The sequence below is a fragment of the Leucopleurus acutus genome, assembly GCF_964270905.1.
Source record: "Leucopleurus acutus genome assembly, chromosome: 6".
Classification (NCBI taxonomy): Eukaryota; Metazoa; Chordata; class Mammalia; order Artiodactyla; family Delphinidae; genus Leucopleurus; species Leucopleurus acutus.
The window spans coordinates 93,430,598-93,444,473 of record NC_139149.1 but is presented as its reverse complement, the minus strand read 5'-3'; the positions used below and the strand labels follow the sequence as shown (position 1 = coordinate 93,444,473).

Here is a 13,876-nt window from a genome sequence, read left to right as displayed (position 1 = left end):
AAATAGGAAACTAAGAAGTATTGGTCATTTTTTATTTTAGGAAATTCCAGAGTGGTTCACAAATAGATGCAGGAATTCTTTATATATTTTTCTTCTTCCTTTTTATATGCAGGAAAATCAAATTTGGGGGATTTTTGAAAATGGTAAAAACTCCTTAGACTATGGGCAACAAGTAGCTCTCGGGGAGAGGTTTTTTCTCTTGGGGTACTGCCTTTAATCTGATATTCATTTTGGCTCAGAACAATTGTAAATAGCAGCCAGCTTCTGTGAAATGTAACTGGTGTTTGCTCTGGGCTGATGGGAGAGCCATGTGCTGTTTGCTCTGTTAGTAGCTGTACCCAAGTATGCACAGTACATTATTCAGATCAGCTCGCACAAACCAGATGTCCTAATTCCAGGTGGACTGTTAGAAATCTTTTTATGTACAGCAACAGCTGTGCCACCTGCTAGCTTAAAGAGCAGTAGTTGGACAAATCAACCATTGTAACCAATTCACTTTTTATCTGGTGAACAGTTTGCATAAACTAGCATAACAAGATATATCCAACCTAATCCACACTGAAATGATAGGAACACTGAAAGTGTTATCTGTATTTTGGTAAATTGTTTGCTTGTTACCAACACCTATCATTTAAGACACTGAATAAAGTCTACGTACCAAAATTAGATTTATAAAATTTGCAATTCTGTTTTCTATATTATTTGTTTTCCATCTCCTAACACACAAACTATGCCCTTCATATTTTTTACATTCTCACACACAGATTGCTCTAAATACTGTCATTGTTATTTTGAATGTATAATAAAACTTCCAGAGCTTGGATTATTGCTAAAGAGGAGGTTGAAATATAAAGTATTTCACTGTTGCTTATTATTTGCAAGTAAATAGAATAACTCCGAATAACCACTAAACAAACATTTCCAAGTAGAACTTTTGTAAATGGTATTTCAGTGAACACGATTCATTTGCTGATAAATAATATCCACATGTGAAAAACAGTGGAAACAAAGCAAAAACAAGCCCACAAATGGGCTAACAACCTGTAAAAGAAAATGTGTTAGTTTGAATGAGTTAAGTAAAACTTTATTATCTTGTTTTAAGCAATTAATTTTCTTAATGTGTATATGAATACATGTATACACATGTGCACATGTGTGCAGACACACACAAACACACAAATTGTGATTTAAGTAAGTCTTTACTAATAGTATAAAAGGAAACCTATTATACCCAGGCCAAGACTTAGCATTTCAAATTCTAAAGTAATGGCATTCATGACATTCAGAGTGTCTATAATTTTTTTTGTTTGTTTGTTTTCATTTTGCCCTATAGATCAGCAGTCCCCAACCTTTTCAGCACCAGGGACCGGTTTTGTGGAAGATAATTCTTCCACGGACCGGGTACGGGGGCGATGGTTTAGGCGGTAATTCGAGCCACGGGGAACCATGGGCAGGCAGATGAAGCTTCACTTACTCGTCCGCCGCTCATCTCCTGCTGTGCGGCCTGATTTCTAACAGGCCACAGACCGGTACCGGTCCGCGGCCCGGGGGTTGAGGACCCCGGCTATAGATTACTTAATTTTTAAACTATTTCTGTATTTCCCATACATTATCTAATTACACAGATAGAGGTAAATACTATGAAAGTGAAAATATGTCAACTGACAATAAGCATATGTATAATTACTGGCTTTTATAGCTAGAATGTTTAAATAATATTTTCTCTCTACATGGAGGCTAATCTGTTTTGTAAGTAAAATATCATTTTAATCAACACTGCTTTTAATCAAATGATATAAGGACAGCTTTTATTTATAGTACTTAATATTAGGGTATCCCTTTTGTCTAATAAACATATAGCCTATTCAATAAGAAAAAAATGATGTATATATTTGTCTTATAACCAAAGCTGCATTAAATTCACTTTAAGACTATATCAGTATATGTTTCAACTGTAAATAAATGCCATCATGATTTAAGGCAAATGCTTTTGGCTCTATTGAGGAAAATATTTTTTTCTGAAAAACATCAAATTTACCTCCAAAACTCTAAAACTGACTTTTTATCATTTATTAATGCCAATTTGAGGCTGTAAGTATAATGGGATGTACATTAAAGGGAGACTCAGGGAATCTTGTTTCTAGTACTGTTGCTAACTAGTTGTGTGATTTGAAAAATTAACGTAACGTCTTAGAGCATCAGTGTATCCATCAGTAAAATGGAAAATTTAAATTATAAAACTTCAATTCAAAATTTTATCTTCATTAGTCACATCCAAATGTGGTCTTGCCTCCCAAGAGCATAATCATATTTTGCATATAGTCTAAGGTATTTCATAGATACTCCATTTAGAGAAAAGGGAAAAAAGAAAAAAAATAAATAATATACTTTAAAAAAGTTTATGTGAGAAAAGTTTATAAGATGCCTTTGCTTTAATGCTAATCACATTTTACAATATTTAGCAATCAATGGTATGGGCTTCATGCAGAATATTCATTTTACATACATATAATTTGATAGTTGGAAGGGATCTTTCCCATTACCTGTTTTATAGCCCCATTCTTCTTTTCAGAGCTAAATAAACTGAGGGTTCAAGAGATTAAGGAATTTGTTAAAAATTCCTTGGTTTAATGACAAAAAGTTTAATGACAAAAAGTTTAATGACAAAAAGTTTAATGACAAAAAGTTTAATGACAAAAAGTTCAAGAATGTAACCCTAGAGGTAGAAGGACCTCATGTGGCTGCTTGCTCCATGTCTATGGTATTTTCGTCTTCAAAACTTGCCTGACCTCAATGCATTTTTCATGTACTAAGAAGTCTTCACTAAATAATCCTCATGATATTGGGATAAAAAACAATCAAGCACAGAGACAGATAACTTTTGGATGTACTTGAAGAATTAGAGTACCTAAGAATTTGGACATAGTAAAGGCTTAATGATTTCATTTAGACTCAAACAGAGATAGTGCAATTGAACTAGATGTTCTCAAGGATGAGTTTAAAAATTAGGAAAAATAGCTGTGTACTCTGTAACTGAAAAGAACTGTCGCAATACGTTTAAGGAACCCCCTGGAAGTTCTCCTTTTTAGATTTCTAGCTACATATGTCAACTAGTAGCTAAGTGATAATTAGGAAAAGGTTCAGATATTACAACATGCTTGTGAAAAGAAATGTAAACAAAATAAAGAGGCAAAAGAAATGCAAAAGAAAGTTGCCAGAACTAAAAACAAAAATACATTTAGAACTTGCACCCAGGATGAAGAGATATAAATTCTACATGATTACTAATCAAGGTGACAGAATTCTTATTGCTTATCTTGAATGAAGCTAAGGAATGTTGGCACTAATGTAAAATCACATTTCTTTATATCCTCTCTTTTTTGACTGTGCTAATAATGTTCTTCAACTTCATCATGTAATACGAACACACTTAAAACCGAAAGGTATGAAGTGAGGAGTTTTCAGCTCCCATTTTGTTGACTCATCTAGCCATGAATATTTTAAGAAGGAATATCTTCTTGTTCTACTAATATTTGGAAAGGCTATAGGAACTGCTGCCTGGGGTTACAATAGCTTACTTACCCTTAGTGGAGCAAGAAGAGGAATTTATTGACTAAGTCCTGGACTAGGAACAATAAATTCATAAGCAAGAGTGCTGTCATGGAAGATCTTTGTGCTCTCCCATTATGTCAAACCATCTCCTCCTGCTTCGGGGTTGGTTTTTGCTCTTGTCCAGGTAAGAGATACACACACATATGTGTGTGTGTGTGTGTGTGTGTGTGTGTGTATTCTTCCCTAACAGTCGTTTTTTGTTGATCTAAAACCATAATGTGTGTATGTATATATATCTTCTATTAGCACTTAACATTCTACTTTTAGTTCCTTTTCTGTTTAAGTCCTTGTAGTAAATTAAAATGCAAGTAAGATGGGAGGGGCAACATTGTAAGGCATTTTCAGTATTTTATAACTAAGGCTAGTTAATTTCTCAAATTTCTCCTTCAGATTCGTTTTTCATAAGAAAGGGAAACCATGAAATCTTATTTGAGAGAAGAGTTGAGGCATTATGCAGGGGAAGAGGGAGGGCAAACAGAAAATAGAAATGCTAAAGTCAAAATCTACATGTGGCATGATAAAAAGATGTAGGATTCAGAGAGCCGCCAGTGGCTGTGTGTGTGCGTGGGAAAGACATTTATTTTCCTTGAGGCTCAGTTTTCTTATCTTCAAAATGGGAGTCATAATTTTTAATAATCATATTTACCTTGAAAGGTCATATGAATAAATAAAACCTAAAATATTCTAGTCTGTGGTATATGGTAGGTATACAATACATGTTGGTTTCCCTTGCTATTTCTCAATTTTCCTAAGAGAAGTAATATATTCATCTGTGAAAGAGTAGACTTTATAATTAAGTTCTAGGGTTAGTGAAAAGTGAACAAAGAATGAAAGCACAAGTTAATACTCCTTCAGGTAGGGCATAGGGTCATTATTATTAATTTATTTATTTATTACAATTTTATATCATTATAATATATTTTTATTTATTATTATATTATCATTATTAACTTTTTTGTGTGTGTAAAAACAAAGTTTTTTTTAAAGTAGCATCTCACGTAATCAAACTAAATAAATAAATGAGTACATTAATAAATAAACACATATCTAAAGAGACAAAAGGCGTTTTGTGTAACATATGTGTTCACACATATGCATGTGTGTGTGTGAGCCAGCTGCCTAGATGCAATAGGCTTCCCCAGTTCTTACTGGTTTGGAGAATATGAACACATTTTGCTTGTTTTCTTCTGGTTGCCTTATGGAAAATGAAGATTCAAAATCCAGATGTCTCAAACGCTGGTATATTGAACTTAGTTGTAAAAAAGACCATACATCAGGAATTGTACATAACGAAAGAAAACGAAAAAAAAAATTTATCTATCTGCTACCTGACCTGTGAAATGTGAAAATGCCCATCAGAGTGTTAAGGATATATTCCAAGGAGGATAAAAAATTGAGAACCCTTAATAATTACTATGTGGAAGTGTCTAGGTAATATATCGGTGCTGGTGGATTAGCACCGTCTTATAGAGACATGTGCCATTTTAGTTAAAAGGATTTAGAGTGATTCTTGGCCCTAGAAACTTTAATCCTATAGTTAATATTACAAGTAACAATTATCTGAAGATTAAAAACAACTCTCTCTCATTAAGCACATGTTTAATTTAGGTAGAAGTTAGGCATTAAGCATGTATTTTTGTTTGTCTCCTAAGAAGATACATTTGTATAATATTTAGAAAAATATCACAGGACGCAGTTCATCTAGTTAACAATTAAACATTTCCCCGGAATAATATAAAATAAATACGTTTTAATTAATACGATAAATATGAGAAATGCAATACATGTAGTAAGACAAAGGTTCAAATCTTTATCATTCAACTGAAAAGTAAATTTTAGGACATGATGTATCTAAAAGTGCACTTACTACTCTATTTGATGTATTTGTTGACATTTGCCTTCTCTATAACCCCTGGCATTTGGGTCCGAGTTAATCATACAGTGTCCCAGTGATTGTGGCCACAAATTAAACTTGACTCTCTTCATCACCCTTACATATTTCCCCACCAGGAGCAAGCTCCAGATCACCTGCCAGTTCATAGCCCACCTCTTTCTATCTTTGTCCTGCTGACTGTAAATCCCCTCACCAGTTAATTGAACAGATGTACCCAGTGCTGCTTCCTGAAGATCGTCAAAGCTGGGCTTTGACAGACAGCAGAAAGTGGCACAATAAAAAAAAAAAAAAATGAAAGCCTTTTAACTGAGAGCACTGCTTTGTTCTGCTTAGAACGTTAAGGTCACTGCAGCTCATTCTGATTGTGGGGATCTTAATTTTTACTCAACCAATTTACTTGCAGCTGTCATTCTTTCCAATATTAAAAGTTCAGCTTTTCAAGCGTGGGGAACTGGGGGATGGTTGTGTGGGGAAAGAGAAGAGCTTGTTACAAACTAAAAACAGCAAAAACAAGTAAAATCTGGCTTGGCTCTCAAGTACAAAAAGTTATTTTCAAAGCATATAAATTATGACATAGTGATTAACATGTAATTTAAATATATTTAAACAACAATTATATCACATTTCCAGCCCAGCTAATTGGCCTCACAGATGTTCCCTTGTAGCTGCATTGCCCTTCCAGGGAGATATGAATGAGGTGCTTTTTATCATGGAAAAGGGAAAAAAGGCAAATGGAAAAAATGGAAACAGAAACATAAAAAGCAGCCAGTAACCCTAAAAACAATGAATGCTAAGGGAATTTTGTTTAGCTTTTTTTCCATTTTAATGCTGAAAACTAGAAAAAGCATGAAGACACTCCTATTACTGTGATGGTCTCTGGCAGTGTGTCTAGATACAGAGTTGGCAGGTTGCTGACTGAAAGACTTGTCAAAGCAAGGACAGCGGATCCATTCTAATAAAGCGTGGCTGCACTTTGTGTTTTGGAACAGACTAACTGCAAGAGATCTAGTTATTTTTAATACAACACCTTTACAATTGAAGGCGGTCTAGCCCAGGTAATGAATATAGATAATAAAGTATTTCCTGATGAAGAATGACTTGTGAGTTATTCTTTTGATCATTTATCTCTCAAGTTTTATAAAATGTTAAATGTGCAGCAGGCAGTGCTGTTTCCTCAGCCGTGATTCTAATCGAACATTACCCAGTATAGCAACTCTTGCAAAAGAAGAGGTCAAAGGAACACTGGTGATTATGAATATTTTGGAATACGTTGCCTTTTAATATCTAATCATGAAATTGAAATAAATTCACTCCAGCCTCACCTTACTCTTACCTTTTCTTCTAATAATCTCAGGTAATGTTTGATAGTACAATGTAAATTACAAAAGGCCACTGGACATGCCTCTCCTAGTGTATCATGGTATCTCCAGCATCTACCGTAATTCCTGTGCTTTCCCTGTAGCAATTTAATAAATATTTGCTAAATGCTTGCCAAATAATCCAGGTTTAATGATAGGGTAAGGCCAAGGTTGTAATATGATAAAGGTCCAGCAGGCAGGTGTCATATTTTTGTACCAGCCCTCTATTTTACATATCACTGGACTATATGGAAAATTTACTTCTCAAATTTTATGAACAAATGAATTTTATTTTATGACACTCTAAAAGGTAGCAAAATGTACCTATATTTAAGGTGCTATGGAAGACAAGTAGGCATTTTAAAATGCTTCTTTGATGAGAAGCCTTGGCAATTTGATTGCTTGACTTTAAACATTTGACTTAGCAGGTGTGAACATTTAAATTTCACATATTCTCTACATTTGTATAATAGTGCAGAGCTTAACAAGTTCATCTATATATAATATTGTACTTTATCTTCATTAAGAATAAAAGAGGCCAAGGATGAAAATGAGGGTCCGAGATATTTCACGATTGACCATATCACTTGTAATTGGGACTGGAGCTTGGAGCTTCTAACATACCATACAACAATCTGTCTATTGTACAAAAGCACCTCCTATGCAGTGCATATTAAATATATCTAACTTTCCATGTCATAGTCTTCAGTGTGTTGTTAGTTATGTTATTAGAGAAGAAAAGAGATAAATATTTTCTATGCCATCATGTAAGTGACTCAGTTATGGGCAGAGTTTAAATGTAAATTCAGTGTAGGGGTTCAGAGTTTGTCCCTTGATTTGTCCAGCAGGCTAAGTTAATTAAAGGAAAACTATATTATCTAGTTGTTATTAATTTGTATTAAACGGTTAATCTCCATGGGACCATGTTCTTAGATTAGTCTGTGAATCTCTAAATTATAAAAACGTTGATCTGGAATAAGATTTAGCCCTGTTTCACAGATGTTTCAAGATGTTGTCTTTCAGGTTTATTTTAGTCATCTCTGTTCAGTTAAATCCAGAAGGTAGAGAATGCAAAGTTCATAAAATCAACTGTTTTTATTTGCATTATTCATTATTTCCAGTGCTAAGAAAAGTGCCTGGTGCATACATAGACCATGGTTTCTCAAGAAATGTGTTTAATAAATGATTGATTTTATATATATATATATATAAATATATATATATATATATTTATATATATATATAATTTTTAGCTAGGAAACAGAGGTTGTGTTCATACATCCCCTGTACTTACCATAAGGAACGTTGTCCTTAATATTTTATCATATTTTTATATCGAATTTTATTTAACCCATAGGCTAGAGTTTTAAGCCGTAAGACTGTCTTTTTTTATTAATTGCAATCTAATTTCAACTGATTCTAAATACATAAAATTAATGTATGCAAAGCATGTTTCCAGTAAAGAAACGATTTTCCAAGATTTTCTGCTTTTTCTTCACTTAAAAAAAAAAAAGACTGATGAGAAAATATTATGTACCTTTTTATAAAAGAGGCTAAGAAGTTGACCCTTTGCTGAAATGGGGAAAAATAAATGTAACTTGATAGCAAAAATTATTCCAGGCAAGTTGAAGTCCACCTCTGTCTCCTTTTAGATAAGTTTCTTCCTATGAGAGGAAAGTTAATGCTGTGGTATGTGGCCATTCCAGTTATTTAACGTGTAACAAAGGAAAGGGTTCCTCATTTACAACTCAAGTTAATTTACTGCTTTTCCCTTTCTTCCAGGGTTAATCAGAAGAACATTTATTGTCAACTTTATTTTTAATCCATTTAAAATTTTACTTTTTCTATATAATTCTTCTTTACAGGGATTGAATTAAAATATTCAACATCCTCAGAAAATATAAATAAACTTGCTTGTCGTCAGAGTGCATAAAATTTTACTGTTTAGCAAACGTCACTGTTGTGCATGTTTTCCCCTTTGGTTCATACAACTCATGTGGCTTTTCTTTTTTTTTTTTTTCTGTTCTTTTTTGTTTTTTTTCATTCATGTTACCTCTTATTACATCCATCATTCCATTTTTCTTTCCTATTAGAGTGAAATTGGACACAGCCCTCCTCCTGCCTACACCCCCATGTCAGGAGTAAGTATTTCACAATCAACCTTCATCTTTTAGGATTTTTGGTCTTTGCTTATCATGTTTCCTCTCTTGCCTCACCATAATTTCCTCATTTTACCTTTGCCAACAGTGAGTTAAGAATTTACTGTAGCTTGTGTAACTGCCTATGTAGATATGTTTTATCTCAGTAGATAATCCAGAGTTGAGATATCATGCATCAACAGTAGCTTTTGATTTTTATCTGAAGAATTTACCTGGGCTCATACATCATGCTTCTGGGTAAAGAGGTTATCTTTACTTCCACGATTATAGGTCTTGGGCTAAAAAGTCAGAATCTCAGTGGTGATTCTCTAGTTAGATACTAGAGACTCAGAGTCACAGTAACCACAGACTAGAAGGCAATAAGGAAACATCACCATTCAAACTGCATCACTGTACTTCTGTTCTTAATGGCAACTGCCTATAGTTAATGACATTGCCATTTGTCTTGAAGATTCACTTTGAATTTTTACATTAAAAATAAGCAGTTGTGGGATAGGAACATGAAATACTTTTTATTAGATCATGTGTTAGGTGGTTAGTAAAATTAAAATATATATTTCCAAAATGTTTTCCCACAATTGATTTATTTTATAAGAAAAATTGGAATTTTAGGTGTTTCTAGTCTAATTCAAACTCATTGACTATTAGGGGGAAAAACTCAATTAAGAAACTCTGACTTTGCTCTGAAAGACAAACTTCCATATTCTTTTGGTTATTAACATCCATATTTTTGACAGCTATTCCTAACAATACCTTTGGTCCAAATGTGTTTCTACTATTGACAGAACCAGTTTGTGTACCGAGATGGGGGTTTTGCTGCAGAACAAGGAGTACCCATGCCCTATAGGGCCACCACCAGCACAATCCCAGAAGCCCCAGTTGCTCAGGGGGCTACCGCCGAGATTTTTGATGACTCCTGCTGTAACGGCACCTTACGCAAGTCCGTGGCACCCCACGTCCAAGAGGACAGCAGCACGCAGAGGTACAGCGCTGACCCCACAGTGTTCGCCCCAGAACGGAGCCCACGAGGAGAGCTGGATGAAGAAGGTTACATGACCCCTATGCGAGACAAACCCAAACAAGGTACAAGCAGAATGTTCAGAAATGATTGCCACTCGACATTTGTCTCTATCAAAATAAGCAAAGTATGGAAGGGAAATTGCCAAACTATCTGCCTATGTAAAATGTATGATCCACGAAAGGCTTAGGCTGCTGCTATTCCTAGTAAGCTTTCTGAATCAAAAGCGTCCACATCATCTAGGGGCTTTTTTAGAAACCAGAATCGCAGGCCCCACTTGAATAGGAATCTGCATTTTAACAAGATCCCCAGGTGATTTTTATGCATAATCAAGCTTGAGAAGCACTGAGCTAAACATATCTTTATTGGAATATTTGAATGAGGTAGCATATCACAAGATTTCAGAACCCTTACTCCATTGGACTTATTGTGGAGATCATAAAGACTGATGTTGTTGGTAAAAATGTCCAAAGCTTTCAATGGCACCAATAAAAGACTTGATTGATACATTAAAATGGTGTCATTTAATGACCTAGTTTATTATAAGAAATTATGACTTCTTGTATGATACATTTCAAAAATTAAAGTTCTGACCCTGCATATACTTATATGTATACCGTCACATCTTGAAAATACTCATAGCTTGTGCCTTTACAAAGAACAGAAGTAACTTTACAAAGTTAGTAGTAGAAATGTTAAACACCCAAATCAGATAACATTTCAATTTGAGAAAGCCTCTTTCCTTTTATGTTAACAGCATCAGAAAAAGAAGAGGGATGATTGTTATTAAAAACCGGTGACTGTTTCTTAGAGTCTTCTAAGTGTCACAGTAAACTGTATTTTAAGACTCTGAATAAAGGCCCATTGTCTCACTTAACATGCAGTTATATTCACTTTTATAGTATGCAATTAAGGGATGCCTAAATACATATTGTCAGTAATCTATTAAAATATATCCACCTCTATATGTATGAAAGTATTACTGTAACGAAGAATTGGATGTTGACAGTAGCCCAATAGTGACACAAATGTAGGTTTTGAGACGCTTTGACAGATGCCTAAAAGTGAAATGCTCTCTGGGAAGATTCTCAACTCAACCATAAAATTATTCCTATCTACAGAACTACATGGCTATACAAATTTGCATCAGGACAATAGATAAGCAGATTGCTTTGAGAAAAGGTAACTTGAACCTTCTAAGAGAAAGGCAAGTCAGTCTGTGTAGACTCACTGTAGACCATCCCCAGATTTTATTTCTGAGTACTAAACTAAGAGACCCACATTTATGTAGAACTCTAGCCCAGTTCTCAGAGAGTAGAGAATTTTAGTATACACATTCCTATACTTTCCATTAAGAAGTTTCAGGACTCTGATAAGAAAACTCCAATTCTGACTCCCTTATAGGTATTTTTCATATATTTTTCTTAAAATGACAGTAGCTTTGAGAACCATTCAAATTAAAACTTATGATGAAGTGTGAAGTTCAGCCTCCTCCTGTAGGGGCAATAGTGAAAACAGTGCAGTAGAACAAGATTATTCAACAGGAGTTAGGGAATTTGAATTCTAGTTCAACACAAATTATATCCTTCATACATCATTTAATCTCAATTTTCTGTCTATAATGCTGGAAGAATACACCTTGCACTTCCTTTTTTCACAGGATTGTAAAAAGGGATGAAATAATAGTGCCTTGTAAATTATTGAACTGTAATCTGTGTATATGATGGTGGGATATTCATTACTGTCTTTTAACTTGCACATGACACTAAATAGTTAACTATATCCAGTAGGCCTATATCCAGGAAAAAATAACCCTGGGTTGATGAGATTTTTCTCTCTACATGTCGGGTTTATTATAGGGGATAGAAAGTTTGTTTCAGAATGGTAGCATCTCAACAAACAGTTATGCCCTCTCCCTACCCCAACACCAAAGTAGGAATAGCTAAAGTGTCATTTTTGTGCATATATTTAAAAAGAGGGTCTACTATATATGTGTATATATGTCTATATATATTCTATACTATAAACATAGGAATAGAATTAAACATGAGGAGAGCAGCATTAATTAGCAGTATTTTTGAAAATTCTAGCCCAGTATCTATTCTAGCCCAATACCTATTTATTAGACTGAATCATGCAAAATAGCTGCTATATGACTAGCTTCAACCTACAAAATAGCAATTTCATATGATTCAAACTAATAATTTGCTATTTTATGATTATGATTAGCTATTGGAAATAAATGTTACAGTTATATTTATTGTTAAGCATATATTTTGTCAAGCAAGTCAATATAGAGGCATGTTAGATGTCTATATTATTTGATTAGTTGAGTCTTTTCCTTAGATGTTTTCTTTCCTGTGTGTAAATCTTTCTGAGGGAATATCTGTAATCAAATCCTTGTTACCTATGCAGACATTCTAAGCAAATTATGTAGACTAAAAACTACTTTTATTTCACTTCATCCATTTATCTTGACATGGAGTTAATCTGTAGACATTTTTATCTTCCAATATTCTTTAAAAATTCTCATTTCTCCATATTTAAAATCTATTTAACCTTGATAGTTTGTCTTATCTTCCAACATAAATTACCAACTTTTAGAAAATAGAAGCATTTAAACAACTGGCCCCATAAGTAGGAGAGACAAATGCAAGCAGAAAGAAAGAAGAACAATCTAGGGGACAGGGACTCTGACCCTGGCCTTGTTGGTGCCTTGTTTTGTCACTAACCTTTTTTGCCCACTTACTCCTCTTTCATATGATAGTAGTAATCAACAAAAAATTTTTGTGAAAATTCCTGAAATATGTGGCTTTATTGTCCTGGAAAAAGAAGCTAACCATTCTGTATAACCATGGTCTGATTAACATTTTCCAGAAAGTAGATGTTAACTGATACTTTTGTATTACATCAGAATACCTGAACCCTGTGGAGGAGAACCCTTTTGTCTCTCGGAGGAAAAATGGAGACCTTCAAGCTTTGGATAATCCTGAATATCACAGTGCATCCCATGGTCCACCCAAGGCAGAGGATGAGTATGTGAATGAGCCACTGTACCTCAACACCTTTGCCAACACCTTGGGGAACTCTGAATACCTGAAGAACAACGTACTGTCTGTGCCAGAGAAGGCCAAGAAAGCATTCGACAACCCTGACTACTGGAACCACAGCCTGCCACCTCGGAGCACCCTTCAGCACCCAGACTACCTGCAGGAGTACAGCACAAAATATTTTTATAAACAAAATGGAAGGATCCGGCCTATTGTGGCAGAGAATCCTGAATACCTCTCTGAGTTCTCGCTGAAGCCAGGCACTGTGCTGCCTCCTCCACCCTACAGACACCGGAATACTGTGGTGTAAGCTCAGCAGTGGTTTTCAGGTGGAAAGAGACGCCCGCTCCAATTTCCCCGCTGCCTCTCTTTCTCTTGTGGTCTTCCCTCTACTCTCAAGGCCAGTAGTTCTGACACTTCCCAGTGGAAGATATCAAGATGCAATGATAGTTATGTGCTTATCTAACTTGAACATTAGAAGGAAGGACTGAAAGAGAAAGACAGGAGGAACCACACTGTTTCTTCATTTCTCTGCATGGGTTGGTCAGGAGACTGGAACAGCTAGAGAAGGACCAGCAAATATGAGACAATACTGCCTGCTGTCAAACTAGTTCCCAACTTTTTTTTTTACATTGTTTTCTTTGCCTGCCTTCCTTCCTTCCTTCCTTCCTACCTTCCTTCCTTCCTTCCTTCCTGTATTTCAATGCACATGCTTGAAAGACCCAAGCTGCAGGAACCGATGTGTACATTTTCAGCATCCCTGGAAATCCTAATGATGTTTCCAG

General features: G+C 34.9%; 1 protein-coding gene across 2 annotated transcripts in view; it reads left to right on the top strand.

Annotated features, from left to right (window-relative positions):
* ERBB4 (erb-b2 receptor tyrosine kinase 4) overlaps positions 1-13,401 on the top strand; it is a gene marked incomplete at both ends in the record, with an annotated part of 1,126,414 nt that extends 1,113,013 nt beyond the window's left edge. The window contains 3 exons of one of the 2 annotated variants that reach the window (XM_082841668.1): positions 8,958-9,005; positions 9,809-10,106; positions 12,956-13,401. In XM_082841668.1, coding sequence (XP_082697794.1) covers positions 8,958-9,005; positions 9,809-10,106; positions 12,956-13,401 — 792 coding nt within the window. The remainder of the gene's footprint in view (positions 1-8,957; positions 9,006-9,808; positions 10,107-12,955) is intronic. The other variant, XM_082841669.1, reaches the window with a different exon arrangement.
* Between the last annotated feature and the right edge of the window lie 475 nt (positions 13,402-13,876).